Source organism: Salvelinus sp. IW2-2015, unplaced genomic scaffold (genome assembly GCF_002910315.2).
Source record: "Salvelinus sp. IW2-2015 unplaced genomic scaffold, ASM291031v2 Un_scaffold1872, whole genome shotgun sequence".
Classification (NCBI taxonomy): Eukaryota; Metazoa; Chordata; class Actinopteri; order Salmoniformes; family Salmonidae; genus Salvelinus; species Salvelinus sp. IW2-2015.
The window spans coordinates 111,601-128,515 of record NW_019943235.1 but is presented as its reverse complement, the minus strand read 5'-3'; the positions used below and the strand labels follow the sequence as shown (position 1 = coordinate 128,515).

At 40.5% G+C, this 16,915-nt stretch overlaps 1 protein-coding gene across 1 annotated transcript in view; it reads right to left on the bottom strand.

Annotated features, from left to right (window-relative positions):
* Positions 1 to 10,387: 10,387 nt before the first annotated feature.
* The window catches only part of LOC112072270 (dual specificity protein phosphatase 7-like), a 41,294-nt gene continuing 34,766 nt past the window's right edge, over positions 10,388 to 16,915 (bottom strand). The window contains exon 3 of the mRNA XM_024139679.2: positions 10,388 to 16,556. Coding sequence (XP_023995447.1) covers positions 16,243 to 16,556 — 314 coding nt within the window. The 3' untranslated portion in view covers positions 10,388 to 16,242. The remainder of the gene's footprint in view (positions 16,557 to 16,915) is intronic.

Below are 16,915 nucleotides of genomic sequence, written 5' to 3'. Positions count from 1 at the left end.
TATTCAAGTCCATTGAGGGGGCAATCTGTGATTGCTACTTCCTTTTTGTACATTTAAATTAATAATATTTACCATTGCTTGAGAATGAATTATGAATGCTCATGAGCTTAGTTCAACTGTCGTACCCATCAAACTAAAATAAAGCTTGTTTTACTTTGAACTGCAGATTGCTCCTTTAAGAACAGTTTCTTATTGCAAAAACAACTAGTCAAAAAATAGACAACTTTGGAGACAAAGTTAAAATATTTCCTTCCGATTGATAGTCCAGTAAAAATTAGGACAAGTCAGGACTGTCTGCGGAGCGCTATTTGGCACGCTAACACACAATTAACTTACACCATCAGTCTGACTAACACACAGCCAGCAGACACATGCACATGCAAACACACACACCACATTAGTGTTGTTACAGTACCAGAATTTGATTCTCGATACTGACGTCAGTTTAGATCGGATACTTGATTAAACCCCCCCCCCAAAAAAAGAAGTTATTAGCCAAGTTCACAGAATGGCACTCGTTCCAGTCAGATACACTCAGCTGCTGCTCCGTTTAATTGTTGGCATTTTTGAGTTCAATATCATGTACATTTTTTATTTTTATATATGTGTTTAAAAAAATAATAATAATTGTGATCCAAGTATGCATTCATTAATCATTATACAATCATTCAATCAATTTACTTGTTTTGACAATCTAACTACAAAAACACAAAAAGGGTAAATTTTACTGGAAAGGTAATCAAGATGTAGCCTAGCTATTCGGTCAACAGGTGAGGAGTGTGTGTCTTGCGCTGGTATATTCAGCTTTTTTAGGTTTCACTGGCCTTCCGATGACAACAATCCCTTACATTTAGGACATATTATATGCAACTGCTAGGAGAACATATTTTTATGTACTCTCAAACATTTCATCGAAAAGCAATATATTTTTATTTTTTATTTTTTTTTTAAGTGTGGCCTGTCTCTTTAACAGCTCTTTAAGATGTCATTCATGAGGCAACATGACTGTGGAATCTGACTTTTGGCTATGGAATCTGTGGAATCCAGACAGGAGTGAGGAGATGAGAAATATTAGTGGCTTGGTGACAGAGAAGACGAAGTGATGAATAGCATCTTTGGGACAATCAGCTTTGAAATCAGCAGAGTACTAGGGTGGTAATTCATCTGAAATCAGCAGAGTACTAGGGTGTATCATCTCGAAATCAGCAGAGAACTAGGGTGTGAATTCATCTGAAAATCAGCAGGTACTAGGGTGTAATCATCTGAAATCATCATACTAAGGTGGATTCATCTGAATCATCAGCAGAGAGTACTAGGGTGTGATTCACTAAATCGCAGAGTACAGGTGTGATTCATCTGAAATCGGCAAGAGTACTAGGGTGGTGAATTCATCTGTCAGCTAGCAAGAAAAGTTGGCCTACAAAGCTGAAGCTACCGTATCTTCATCCTCAAAATCAAATTCAAATCAAAAGTTGATTGTCACGTGCGCGAATAATCAGTGTACCTTACAGTGAAATGCTTACTCAGCTCTAACCAATTGTGGGAAAAATGTATTAGGTAACTGACCCAGCTCCTGCTCCTCTGTGTATGACCTTCGCTGCCGACCCAGCTACCTGCCTCTCCTGTATGACCTTCTGCCTGCCTGGACCAGCTACCGGCTCCTCCTGTGTATGACCTTCTGCTTGCCTGGATACCCAGCTACCTCCTCTCCTGTGTATGACCTTCTGCCTGCCCTGACCCAGCTACCTGCCTCCTCCGTGTATGACCTTCTACCTGCCCCTGAGCCCAAGCTACAGGCTGATCCTCCTAGTGTCTACCTTCTGCCTGCCCTGACCAGCCTACCGCAATCCTCCTGTGTATGACCTCTTGCCTGCCCTGGACCCAGCTACCTGCATCTCTGTGTATGCCTCTGCCGCCCTGACCACGCTAACAGTCTGGTATGTGAGGACTAGGCCCTGAAGCTAACAGTCTGGTATGTGAGGACTAGGTCCTGAAGCTAACAGTCTGGTATGTGAGGACTAGGCCCTGAAGCTGACAGTCTGGTATGTGAGGACTAGGCCCTGAAGCTAACAGTCTGGTATGTGAGGACTAGGCCCTGGAGCTAACAGTCTGCTAACACCTGCCCAGACTCTACACATCACGTAGCCTATGCACGTTAACACAAGCTAACACATCCTAACATGCTAACATATGTTAACATATGCTAACACACACTAACACATGTTAACACACACTAACACACACTAACGCATGTTAACACACACTAACACACACTAACACATGTTAACACACACTAACACACACTAACACATGTTAACACACACTAATACACACTAACACATGTTAACACACACTAACACATGTTAACACAAGCTAACACATGTTAACACAAGCTAACACACACTAACACATGTTAACACACACTAACACATGTTAACACACACTAACACACACTAACACAAGCTAACACACACTAACACACACTAACATATGTTAACACACACTAACACATGTTAACACACACTAACACACACAGTATGTATATATCAACGATGTCGCTCTTGCTGCAGGTGAATCCTTGATCCACCTCTACGCAGACAACACCATTCTGTATACATCTGGCCCTTCTTTGGACACTGTGTTAACAACCCTCCAGACGAGCTTCAACCTCATCCCCAAAGCCAACACCTCCTTTGGCCGCCTTTCCTTCCAGTTCTCTGCTGCCAATGACTGTAACGAATTGCAAAAATCGCTGAAGTTGGATCCTTATATCTTCCTCACTAACTTTAAACATCAACTATCTGAGCAGCTAACTGATCGCTGCAGCTGTAGATAGTCCATCTGTAAATAGCCCACCCAATCTACCTACCTCATCCCCATATTGTTTTTATTTACTTTTTTGCACACCAGTATTTCTACTTGCACATCAATCACTCCAGTGTTAATTTGCTCAATTGTAATTACTTCGCTACTATGGTCTATTTATTGCCTTACCTCCTTACGCCATTTGCACACACTGTATATAGACTTTTTCTATTGTGTTCTTGATTTTATGTTTGTTTACTCCATGTGTAACTCTGTGTTGTTTGTGTCACACTGCTTTGCTTTATCTTGGCCAGATCTCAACTGGCCTACCTGGTTAAATAAATGTGAAATAAAAAAAATAAAAAAATAAGTAACACACACTAACACACGCTAACACACACTAACACACACTAACACACACTAGGGAATAAGGTACCATTTGAGACACAGCCAGTGTTCCTCCTCAGTGACTTGTTCTCTCCCGCTGGTTAATGTAATGTGTTTTACAGACTAATTAACTGTGACATGTACAGATGTAGGATCTTAATTTGATCAACCTGGTGCAGGAGAACTTTCAAATGTAAAACGCGTATTGTATTTGAGGTTTAAAAAGGCTTCTAGAGTTTGTAATTTCCACTTTGACATTTCAGATTTGATTTTCCCTTAAAAAAAAATATTCAGCCCTTACAAAAATGTCCATTAGTTATAATCCACATAATAATTCACATGTTCTGTTGCTGCATGATTATTTTCGTGCTGTAGGAAACTGGCTCAAATTTAGATCCTACATCTGTAGAGAGGGAAAGATGACACAAGTGTACCCGTGAAGTTTTAACGGTTGAAGGGCGTGTGTAAAAAAAAATGTTGATGTTTCGGTGGTGACATCCTACATATTTCACATGAACATAATCAATATAGGCCTATAAATAATCTATCACAACTTTATAACGCGCAATGAGGTCTATCTTGAATTGCTTACTTCTTCTTCTCTTTCTTTTAATACTCATCAACCTTGTACAAATATATTCACTTAAAAAAATGCATATTTTAATAAGGAGGTCTATGGTGACCAAAACAGGACATTTTTTGTACCACTGCTGTTTGTACCCCTTTTCAGATACACCCCAAACCAACCAACACTCCAAACCAACCAACACCCCAAACCAACCAACACCCCAAACCAACTTTGAATGTTGCAGAACGCTCCAAATTACAAACCCTGTTAAAAATCAGTCTGGTAACTACAATACCTTTTACAAAATTATATTTTTTCTAACTACAAAAACTCCCATTAGTTAACATGGTGTTTCAAAACTAAACGTCATTGCATATGAACAATTAACTAGTTTTATAAAAGCTGAATTACTCAAATGTTGTAAAAAATAAAAAAAATAAAGAACTTGTAAAATTCAATACCTGTTGTTTCTTATATTCCTATAAATGCATTTTTTTTCTCCACTGATAAAATAAGCCATTTACAAGAAACTGGCTCGCAAGTTTCATATGTCTGCCAACACTTAAGTCTCCATAGATGTGGATAAGAGGTCAAAGGAATGGAGACCGGGCGGAACGGAAAGACACCGGATTGGATCACATTCAACAAAGCTGATCTAACAAAAGTGGATATTCCTCAAATCCGTCATGATTGATGTATCGTTACAGGCTCAAAATAAAGTCTGATTTTGATATATTTGGCTGTTTTCACTGCATAACATGTACACGTTGTTCCTTTTCAGGTTTAGATAAAGTGACTACTAGATGCTAACCCCTGTTCATGTARGCTGGTTAGCATAGCTAGCATRCAGAAATCAGTGGTGGTAGTCAACGTCTGTTTTTAAAACTGCAATGCAGTTGATTGGTGATGATGACATCAACATGTATTGGGGTTGACCTCCATACCATCATACTCTGATTTCTACCTCAACATAGTGTGGAAGACACAAAGAAACAGTAGCCTAAAATGYAGGCTAATTTAGCTGTAGGGGGGGAAATGAAGAGACACACGTTTCCATGGCAATTTCATTGTTTGGGTTCCATAGACCTCTTTACTCTATCTATGGCTTATAGACTATGGCTTCCACAACTACTGACCATAACCATACAACTACTGACCACAATTACTGGCCATAACTTCACAACTACTGACCACAACAACACAACTACTCATCACAACCAACTACTGACCACACAACTACTGAACCACACAACTATTGACAACATCCACATAACTACTGACCACAGCTACTGACTACAACAACCTAACTATTGACCACAACCACACGCGCAAATCTACTAACCACACAACTACTGACCATAACTACTGACCACAACTCGYGACCACAATCACTGACCACAACTATGTCTCTAGCTAGGTAGCTCTGTCTTTTAACAAATATAGACTAACTAGCTAGCATGTCGTCCTTCAATCTAATTTAGAAATATAGCTAGCTATGTAACTAGCAAGCCAGGAATACCGCCATTTTAGACTGCCAACACTCAAGTTTATAGTAATGACAATGACTTCTACCACTAAATAACAGGGTTCAAATCCTGTCTGTGGTAAAATTGTTTACCTTTTTACTGTTTTACCACTGTCTATAGCTCCTTTTTCTTTATTCAACAACTTAAGTATAGAACTTATGACTACTGTTGAGTTAAGGTTTATTTATTATTTATTTATTATTTATGAATTTACAATCCACTACACAGTATATTGTTTTTGAAAATATATATATATTTTTAAATATATTTTCCCCTAACCCTACCACTCCTCCCCTAATTGGAGTAAACTAATGGACAACAACATTGAGGCTTCTACTTCCAGTTTATACATACTGTATACATTTTACAGACAGTATATTTTACATGAGTTATCTTTTGTTTGTTTTTAGTCCCACCCATCTCTCTGAAGACCATTCAGTTTTGATTTCTAGAGGCCATATATTTTTCCACTGTTCTGTGTTCGAAAAAGTTCTGAACCTTTCTGTTCTCAAAGTTTCTACAGATTGAAAAATTAAAGATACACGTCCTCCGAAACATGACCCGACTAACCGCGCTCCTTAACACCCGCCAGCTTAACACGGAAGGCCAGCCGCACCAACGTGTTGGAGGAAACACTGTTCAACTGGGGACCGGGGTCAGCCTGCAGGTACCCGGCCCACCACAAGGAGTCGCTAGAGCGCGATGAGCCAAGTAAAACCCCGCCGACCAACCCTCCCCTAACCCGGGCGACGCTGGGCCGAACCCTCCCCTAACCCGGGCGACGCTGGGCCGAACCCTCCCCTAACCCGGGCGACGCTGGGACAAATGTGCGCCGTCCTATGGGACTCCCGGCCACGGCCGGCTGTGGCATCTGAATAAAGGGAGAGGTTGTAATCTGAATAAAGGGAGAGGTTGTAATCTGAATAAAGGGAGAGGTTGTAATATGAATAAAGTGAGAGGTTGTAATCTGAATAAAGTGAGAGGTTGTAATCTGAATAAAGGGAGAGGTTGTAATCTGAATAAAGTGAGAGGTTGTAATCTGAATAAAGGGAGAGGTTGTAATCTGAATAAAGGGAGAGGTTGTAATCTGAATAAAGGGAGAGGTTGTAATCTGAATAACGGGAGAGAGTTGTAATCGAATAAAGGAGAGGTTTGTAATCTGAATCAAGGAGAGGTTGTAATCTGAATCAAGGGAGAGGTTGTGGCATCTGAATAAAGGGAGAGGTTGTAATCTGAATAAAGGGAGAGGTTGTAATCTGAATAAAGGGAGAGGTTGTAATCTGAATAAAGGGAGAGGTTGTAATCTGAATAAAGTGAGAGATTATAATCTGAATAAAGGGAGAGGTTGTAATCTGAATAAAGGGAGAGGTTGTAATCTGAATAAAGAGAGAGGTTGTAATCTGAATAAAGTGAGAGGTTGTAATCTGAATAAAGTGAGAGGTTGTAATCTGAATAAAGGGAGAGGTTGTAATCTGAATAAAGGGAGAGTTTGTAATCTGAATAAAGTGAGAGGTTGTAATCTGAATAAAGGGAGAGGTTGTAATCTGAATAAAGGGAGAGGTTGTAATATGAATAAAGGGAGAGGTTGTAATCTGAATCAAGGGAAAAAGGCCATTCTTGAACACAGGGTGAGCCGTTCTTACTAATCTGATAGAGAACCAGTTCGGATTTCAGTATAGTTTTTGTATGACTGAAGCCTTTAGTGAGGGTCTGTTTTAATATTTAATAATTTATGCCCTCTGAATTCATATTCATTATATAAACAGGCCATTTAATTTTGTCTTGCTTGCCGTTCCAAATAAAGTGGAATATTTTGCTCATATAATTTAAAAAAAACAAGTCGTTAGCTGTAAAGTGAAGGTTTATTTAATTATAGCAGTTTGAAGACTACTCTCTCACTCCACAGGCTCTTTGCTATTCTTACAACCCCACTGCTCTTACATTGTGGAAGCTCCCTCCTTCGATCTGTCTCTCTATCCCTCGCTCTCTCTCTCTCTTCCTCGCTCTCTCTCTCTTCCTCGCTCTCTCTCTATCCCTCGCTCTCTCTCTCTCTTCCTCGCTCTCTCCAGCCTTCTCTTAATTCCTCTTTTCTCTCTTTGTATCCCTGACACATCTCTATCCTTCTGTCTCTCTCTGTCTCCCTCTCTATCACTCTCTATCACTCTCTCAAGCTGTCTCTATCCTTCTGTCTCTCTCTGTATCACTCTCTCAAGCTGTCTCTATCCTTCTGTCTCTCTCTGTCTCCCTCTCTATCACTCTCTCAAGCTGTCTCTATCCTTCTGTCTCTCTCTGTCTCCCTCTCTATCACTCTCTCAAGCTGTCTCTAAGTTTTAAAGGAATACTGTTTGTTCTTCACTGGTTGCTCTTTTCTTGTGGCAACAGGTCACAAATCTTGCTGCTGTGATGTCACACTGTGGTATTTCACCCAATAGATATGGGAGTTTATCAAAATTGGATTGGTTTTGAAATTCTTTGTTGGTCTGTGTAATCTAAGGGAAATATTTGTCTCTAATATGGTCATACATTTGCCAGGAGGTTAGGAAGTGCAGCTCAGTTTCTACCTCATTTTGTGGGCCGTGTGCACATAGCCTGTCTTCTCTTGAGAGCCATGTCTGCCTACGGCGGCCTTTCTCAATAGCAAGGCTATGCTCACTGAGTCTGTACATAGTCAAAGCTTTCCTTAATTTTGGGTCAGTCACTGTGTACTCTCTGTTTAGGGTCAATTGGCATTCCAGTTAACTCTGTTTTTTGGTAAATTCTTTCCAATGTGTCAAGTAATTATCTTTTTGTTTTCTCATGATTTGGTTGGGTCTAATTGTGTTGCTGGGGCTCTGTGGGGTGTGTTTGTGAACAGAGCCCCAGGACCAGCTTGCTTAGGAGACTCCAGGTTCATCTCTCTGTAGATGATGGTTATGTAATGGAAGGTTTGGGAATCGCTTCCTTTTAGGTGGTTATAGAATTGAATGGCTCTTTTCTGGATTTTGATAATTAGCAGGTATCAGCCTAATTCTGCTCTGCATGCATTATTTGGTGTTCTACGTTGTACACGGAGGATATTTTTGCAGAATTCTGCATGCAGAGTCAACAATTTGGTGTTTGTCCCATTTTGTGAATTCTTGGTTGGTGAGCGGACCCCAGACCTGACAACCATAAAGGGCAATGGGTTCTATAACTGATTCAAGTATTTTTTTGCGATATCCTAATTGGGATGTCGAATTTTATGTTCCTTTTGATGGCATAGAAGGCCCTTCTCTCAGCTCGTTCACAGCTTTGTGGAAGTTACCTGTGGCACTGATGTTTAGGCCGAGGTATGTATAGTTTTGGAAGGTATGGTATGTCGAGGTATGTCTAGATGGAATTTGTATTTGTGGTCCTGTCAACTGGATCTTTTTTGGAACACCATTATATTTGTCTTACTTTGTCTTACTATCAGGGCCCAGGTCTGACAGAATCTGTGCAGAATATCTAGTTGCTGCTGTAAGGCCATCCTTGGTAGGTGACAGAAGCACCAGATCATCACCAAACAGTAGACATTTGACTTCAGATTCTAGTAGGGTGAGGCCGGGTGTTGCAGACTGTTCTAGTGCCCKCGCCAATTTGTTGATATATATGTTGAAGAGGGTGGGGCTTAAGCTGCATCCCTGTCTCACCCCACGRCCCTGTGKRAAGAAATGTGTGTGTTTTTTGCCAATTTTAACCRCACACTTGTTGTTTGTGTACATGGATTTWATAATGYCGTATGTTTTTCCCCCAACACCRCTTTCCATCAATTTGTATAGCAGACCCTCATGCCAAATTTAGTCAAATGCTTTTTTGAAATCAACAAAGCTTGAGAAGACTTTGCCTCTGTTTTGGTTTGTTTGTTTGTCAATTAGGTTGTGCAGGATGAATATGTGGTGTGTCGTACTGTCATTTGGTAAAAAGCCAATTTGACATTTGCTCAGTACATTGTTTTCACTGAGGAAATGTACTAGTCTGCTGTTAATGATAATGAAGAGGATTTTCCCAAGGTTGCATATCAAATTTGTCTCCACTTTGGGGTGATCAATCATTGGTTCCAAATATTGGGGAAGCTAAGGATGATGTTAAAGAGTTTAAGTATAGCCAATTGGAATTTGTGGTCTGTATATTTGATCATTTCATTGACGATACCATCAACACCACAGGCCTTTTTGGGTTGGAGGGTTTGTATTTTGTCCTGTAGTTCATTCAATGTAATTGGAGAATCCAGTGGGTTCTGGTAGTCTTTAATAGTTGATTCTAAGATTTATCTTTGATCATATCTATGTTTTTGCTGTTTGTTCTTTGTTATAGGGCCAAAAAGATTGGAGACGTGGTTTACCCATACATCTCTGTTTTAGATAGATAACTCTTCGTGTTGTTGTTTGTTTAGTGTTTTCCAATTTTCCCAGAAGTGGTTAGAGTCTATGGATTCTCTCTCTGTCTCTATCCCTCTCTCATTCTCTATCCCTTTCTCTCTGTGTCTCTATCCCGCTCTCTCTCTTTCTTTCTCTATCCCTCTCTCTCTCTCTTTCTCTATCCTCTCTCTCTCTCTCTTTCTCTATCCCTCTCTCTCTCTCTTTCTCTATCCCTCTCTCTCTCTTTCTTATCCTCTCTCTCTCTGTGTCTCTATCCTCTCTTCTCCTCTCCTTTCTCTATCCTCTCCCTCTGCTTTCTCATCTCCTTCCTCTCTCTCTCTGTGTCTCTATCACTCTCTCTCTCTTTCCTATCCTCTCTCTCTCGCTCTTTCTCTATCCTCTCTCTCTCTGTTCTTCTATCCCCTCTCTCTCTCTCTCTCTATCCTCTCTCTCTTTCTCTATCCCTCTCTCTCTCTCTATCTCTATCCCTCTCTCTCTCTTATCCTCTCTCTCTCTCTTTCCTATCCCTCTCTCTCTCTCTATCTCTATCCCTCTCTCTCTCTCTCTCATCTCTCTATCCTCTCTTCTTTCTCATATCCCTCTCTCTCTCTCTATCTCTATCCCTCTCTCTTCTCTCTCCTTTACTCTAATCCTCTCTCTCTCTCTTTCTCTATCCTCTCTCTCTCTTCTCAAGCAGCACATTATCATCATACATGCAACCCCAAATAAGAGCAGATTACACGTTAAAGAAAAAATAATTCAATATTTATTTGCCGTATAAACATCTTGCGTTGTTTTCCATATAACTATACAATACATAGGTTTTAACATCCTTCGACATCAGGAAGTATCAACTGCCCTGCTGACAGTTTTACGCACATCATCTTTTATACAGCATACAGCACACGTAGAAACAGCTATTGAACGGGTATGAAGCTGTTACAAGATGCAGAAGATGCATTGTCAAAAAAATCCCTGAAAATTCCCTCAGTGAGGTAAGATACAGTGCCTTCACAAAGTATTCATACCCCTTGACTTATTCCACATGTTGTTGTGTTACAGCTTGAATTCTAAATGGATTAAATAAATAAAAATKCTCACCCATCTACACACAATTACCCATAATGACAAAGTGAAAACACATTTTTAGACATTTTCGCAAATCTTTTGAAAATTAAATATCTAATTTACATAAGTATTAGCACACCCTTGGCAGTGATTGCAGCTGTGAGTGTTTCTGGGTAAATCTCTAAGAGCTTTGCACACCTGGATTGTACAACATTTGCCCATTATTCTTTTTGTAATTCTTCAATCTCTGTCAAATTGGTTGTTGATCATTGCTGGACAGCCATTTTCATGTCTTGTCATAGACTTTCAAGCAGATTTAAGTCAAAACTGTAACTCGTCCACTCAGGAACATTCGATGATGTCTTGGTAAGCAACTCCAGTGTAGATTTGACAATAGGTTATTGTCCTGCTGAAAGGGGAATTCATCTCCCAGTATCTGGTGGAAAGCAGACTGAACCAGGTTTTCCTCTAGGATTTTGCCTGTGGTTAATTCTATTCTGTTTTTTTTTTTAAGTGCCAATGACAAGCATACCCATAACATGATGCAGCCACCACCATTCCTGAAAATATGAAGCGTGGTACTCAGCGATGTGTTGTGTTGGATTTGTCCCAAACATAGCACTTTGTGTTCAGGGCAAAAAGTGAATTGCTTTGTCACATTTTTTGCAGTTTTACTTTAGTGCCTTGTTGCAAACAGGGTGCACATTTTGGGATATTGTTTATTCTGTACAGGCTTCCTTCTTTTCACTCTGTCATTTAGGTTAGTATTGTGGAGTAACTACAATGTTGTTGATCGATTCTCAGTTTTCTCCTATCACAGCCAATAAACTCTGTCACTGTTTTAAAGTCACCATTGGCCTCATGGTGAAATCTCTGAGCAGTTTCCTTCCTCTCCGGCAACTGAGTCAAGAAGAACGCCTGTATCTTTGTAGTGACTGGGTGTATTGATACACCATCCAAAGTGTATTTAATAACTTCACCATGCTCAAAGGGATATTCAATGTCTGCAGTAGGTGCCCTTCTCTCTAATTCCACTTTGACATTATGGGCTATTGTCCGTAGGCCAGTGACACAAAATCTTAATTTAATACATTTTTAAATTCAGGCCGCAACACAACAAAATATGGAAAAAGTCAAGGGGTGTGAATACTTTCTGAAGGCTCCGCAAACATTTATCATTCACTTTCGTTCTTCTCCTCTTTTCCCTGGCCTCTCTCACTCCCTCCATCTCACGGATCCAACACACTCTTAGGTCTATGTCCCATATGGCACCCTATTCCCTATATAGTGCACTAATTTTGACCAGAGCTGTTTGAAACTTGGTCAAAAGTAGTGCACTATATAGGGAATAGGGTGCAATTTGGAACGCATGCTTAGTTAACAGGAAGAAGCTACAATAAAATTTCAACAACAAAAAAATACAAATATTCTTGTGTTTTGTCAAATATACAAACAGAGAAAAACACTTATGGTTTTTCTTTCATCGTTACAAAGACACAAACACATGAAGCAGCTTGAAATCAAGGATTTTCTCGTAAAAACTAAAAATTTCAAAACACTTCGGCACTGAAATACATTTCAACCCTAGGGTGTAACGTCTGTGTCCCAAATGGCACCCTATTCCCTACATAATGCACTCCTTTTGAGCAGAGCCCTATGGTGCCATCGTCAAAAGTAGCGCACTATAAAGTGTGCAAATTTGGGACGAAGTGTGATCGACTTGTCCACGTTTCCTTTATTGTTGTGACTTGGGTTCAGACTCCAAACTGATAAAAGTCCTATCGAGTATGTAAAATACTCATCGTTATCTGGATTAATGCTATATATATTATATTTTCGGAGAAACAACTTTTTGCATATCAGCTTTAAGATATAATATATTGAAAAGGCCACAGGAAATAGACTGAATAGGACAGAGGACATTACCAAAACCAGAACTGAAAATCGTTGAAGAAGAAAGACATGTGGATGTAATGAGATAGGTCCAGAATAACGCTCAGATATAAGTGCAGCTTGTCTCCTTAGCTTGTGTCCCAGATATGTTCGCGTTATCGTTCCACTCCAATGGATAAACATAGAACACAAGAGGGATAAGGAGTGGCATGTTAGCACAAACAGACTGGCTCCCGGGCTAGGTGTTGAGATGTGAACAAACTGCTGTTACTAATAAGATTAAGTAATAAGAATAAGAATAATAATAAGACTAATAAGAAGAGTTTTGGTCGGTGCTTCTATCTGTCCTATTTCACACGTGTATTAATAGGCGCGTGTGTGAATTGGAAATGTGTTTTTTTGTTTGTTTGTTGTTGTTGCATATCCCAACTCTCCCTGAGACGACCCCAGAGAGTGGGGTTCACGGCCAGGGTCTGCCAATATTAACAGCGACCCTGGAGCAATTAGGGGTAAAGTGCTCAAGGGCACGTCRACAGATAGTTCAAACCCCTCGAGCCGACAAGGTGAACAAACGACCTTTCGGTTACTGGCCCAACGCTCTTACTGCAAGGCTACCTACCACCGTATTAGCCTGGGCGCCCGTCTGTTTTTTTGGCTTTTGTAGGGAACAAATGTGTCTGGCTTGACAACGGAGTCGGCGTAACAGGTTTTCCCCTGTGCATTCCCTGACAGTATAGTTTTCTTCCTCACACGGCGTCAGCTGGAGAGGAACGTTAACGAGGCTCACTCTGTTACATTGGCATGGTAACAGATGTGGGACCCAGGCTAGCGAAACAAAAATGAAGCCCGGGTACTTTGGACACTTCAGATGAAGGAAAGGTAGATTCAGTGCCAAAGCAGAGCGCTCCGGGGTAACGTTTCCGCCAGGTACAGGTCTAGAATCAGCCTTTCCTACCCTAATCCTAACCKTAACCATTAGTGGAGAAAATGTTACACTGACSCCAGATCAGCATTAAGGGGCAACTTCACCCTACAAAAAGAAAGTCAGCGATACAGCTGTATTCTGTATTTACGTGTAGAATTCTAATTCTAGAATTATTATAATTATCGTGAAAAACAGAGTAACACAAAACAAATGTATAAAATACTGTTGATATAATAGTACAGAGTAAAATAACCTCATCTGAAGACCCGTTAAAGACAAAGGCCGTGACCCAATAGGCAACCTATTCGCTATATAGTGCACTACTTTTGACCACAGCAGAGCACTAGAGGAGTGCACTTTAATAGGGAATAGGGTGCTATTAGTTGTCCGTCATTACATGTATATTTTTGATTTATATTATCATTAAAAGAACAAATGTTTTTTAMATTTTTATATACAACGATATTTTCTAAAAAGTGAGATACAAAGAGTATTGAACAGTCAACGATAGAGAAAAGAGTTGTATTATAAGGTTATAGAATAAGGCTAACGGAAGGCAGCCCTGCTCTCTGGACCAGTCTCATGTAACAATGTCACAAGAAAAAGGTTTCCAGTAACTTTTCCCCCCAACATTCCCAAGGTTTTCCCAGAATTCCTGGTTGGAGATTCACGTAAATCAGGAAATAAACAGGAAATACAGCAAATCTCCAACCAGGATTTCTGGAAAAACCTTGGGAAACTTGGGAAATTTACCAGAAATGTCCAAACCCTTAGTCATAAATCCTCCTAGCTACATACTGTATGCTGCTGTATGTTATCAGCTACAGCTTATAACCCGTTATAAGAGCTTATAACCTCTCTATACTTGACAGACAGCTGTAATAGTAGTTAAAAACAGTTCTCGTTGTCCGATTTCCAGCTGGTAAATAAACAACATCCAACAAAACTGCCAAATAGCCCGGTACCAGTCTGTTTGTGCAATATCATGCCAACTTGTCATGCCAAACAAGAGGTAAGGAGTGAAATGATATTGCACAAATTGACTGGTACCAAGGCCTCTTCCTAGGGTAGTCACCTGCACACCACTGTTGGACAACAGACAGTAGATTGTTCATGTATAGAACATAACATAATATATAATTTACCTTATATTTTATTCATAAAGTCATAATTTAGTGTAATGTAATATAATATTCATAATATCGCCAAGGCTTGCGGGGTGAGAATCGACCCAGGATTTAAAACTCTCTCTTGGGAGAGGAAGTGAGGTTCTTTACTGAGACAAACAGATCCATGACTTCGTCCCCCCCMMAAAATTGGCACCCTATTCCCTACGTAGTCCACTAGTTTTGACCAGAACCTTATGGGTCCTAGTCAAAAGTAGTGCACTATATAGGGAATAGGGTGCCATTTGAGATGCAGAACCCATCTTTTCATATGCAGTTAAGGAACAATAAGCTTCACCCAGCCAGTCCCAGCCCACAACATGGCCAGACCAGCTGCAGGAGCTAGTCTCTGCCTAGGACTGCCTCTACACCACACCCTCTCTGTGCTAGTCTCTCCCTCTCTCTCCTCCCTTCTCCCGTTCTCTTTGAATCTATCTTTCTCTAGAGTACTAGTTTATGTGCCTAGAAGTGATATAGGCTTCACCACTGTGCAAWCTGCATTAGATCATCGTTACAAACATAGAAAAAAAAAWAAAATACAAAAAAACAACCAGAATATTATGAAAAGTAATTTTCTCTTGGTCAATTTTTTCTCTTTAGTTATAGAGTCTCCTTTCGATGTTCTAGTGCTTCTGTTTCTGGTTTTGGACAGGTACGATTCTCGTAGTAGTAGGAGACATACAGTATGTCCATACATTTGTGCCTAAATGTATACAAATATACAAATGCATGTAGACATACATTAGTACGTGTACATGTTATATGCATCACTTGAACGTACTTGTGTTAAAAAATATCTTAGTTTAAAAAAAGAAAATCCAAGCCTCCATTCTGTAGAGTGAGATCACCTCTGTAAGGGTGACACCCCCCCCCCCCCCCACAGACACTGCAACACATTGGCACCATCTTCATCACTCAGTAAGGTGAGATCACCTCCGTAAGGGTAGCTCCCAGAGAAGACAACACATTGGCACCATTATCATCAGGAGGTTGTTGACGAGGACGTCGTCCAAGAGGACAACAATAAATGAATGACTGGAGCAGATACACAATTTGTTTTCTGTCTTTGTATGACACTCTTGTGTTCTGCTCTTCTCTGTTCTGTTCTTCTCTGTTCTGCTCTTCTCTGTTCTGTTCTTCTCTGTTCTGTTCTTCTCTGTTCTGTTCTTCTCTGTTCTGTTCTTCTATGTTCTGTTCTGTTCTACAGCGTAGCATGTCTCAGTCTACTCCTAGTACTTCTTCTTTCCTTAGACAAAAAAAAAAACAGGCTGTTCCAAAGGCAAGACGACAAGCTTCCCAAACCACTGAGGAGAGGAGACAGGGCTTCTTCCTCTTCCTGTCTACCGTCTGAGAGACCAACAGAGCTCTACAAGCCAAGCAGACTTCCATTTGGCCTCTGATCTGTCCCTGTCCACGCACCGTCAGTCTACCATCCCAGGCTATACGCTGTCAAAGCCAGCCAGCCAGCCAGCCAATCTCTGAAGAGAAGAGAAAAAACATTCACATCCAAGATAGCCGCTCAAGTCCCGCCCCCATCACCACCCCTTCATGTAGATCCCAGCGTGTCGAGCTGGAACACGTTRTGATTGGTTGGCGTGGTGAAAAACAGTTGGTCATTGGTGGAGGAGGAACGGTTGTCACACGGGCTATTGAGCCCCAATGTTCTCTCAAAGTCCAAGAGCTGACCCATGAAGTTAAAGTTGGGTGAGATGTTGGACTTCTTCTGTTTCACAAAGTCGTACGCGTCGTTGAGCGACAGGTTGAGCTTCTGCATCAGGTAGGCCACGGTTACCGTTACCGAGCGACTGATCCCTGCCAGGCAGTGCACCAGGATACCACACTTTTTGGAACGAGCTTCGTCTGGAGGAGGAAAGATAAGAGATACAGATTAGTTTTATGTGTTTGAGACGCAACACAATTTACAGCTACACCAAGTCCACCTCTCTGGAGTTTATAATCAAATCAAATCAAATCAAATCAAATCAAATTTTATTTGTCACATACACATGGTTAGCAGATGTTAATGCGAGTGTAGCGAAATGCTTGTGCTTCTAGTTCCGACAATGCAGTAATAACCAACAGTAATCTAACCTAACAATTCCACACTACTACCTTACACACACACACAAGTGTAAAGGGATAAAGAATATGTACATAAAGATATATGAATGAGTGGTGGTACAGAACGGCATGGCAGATGCAGTAGATGGTATAGAGTA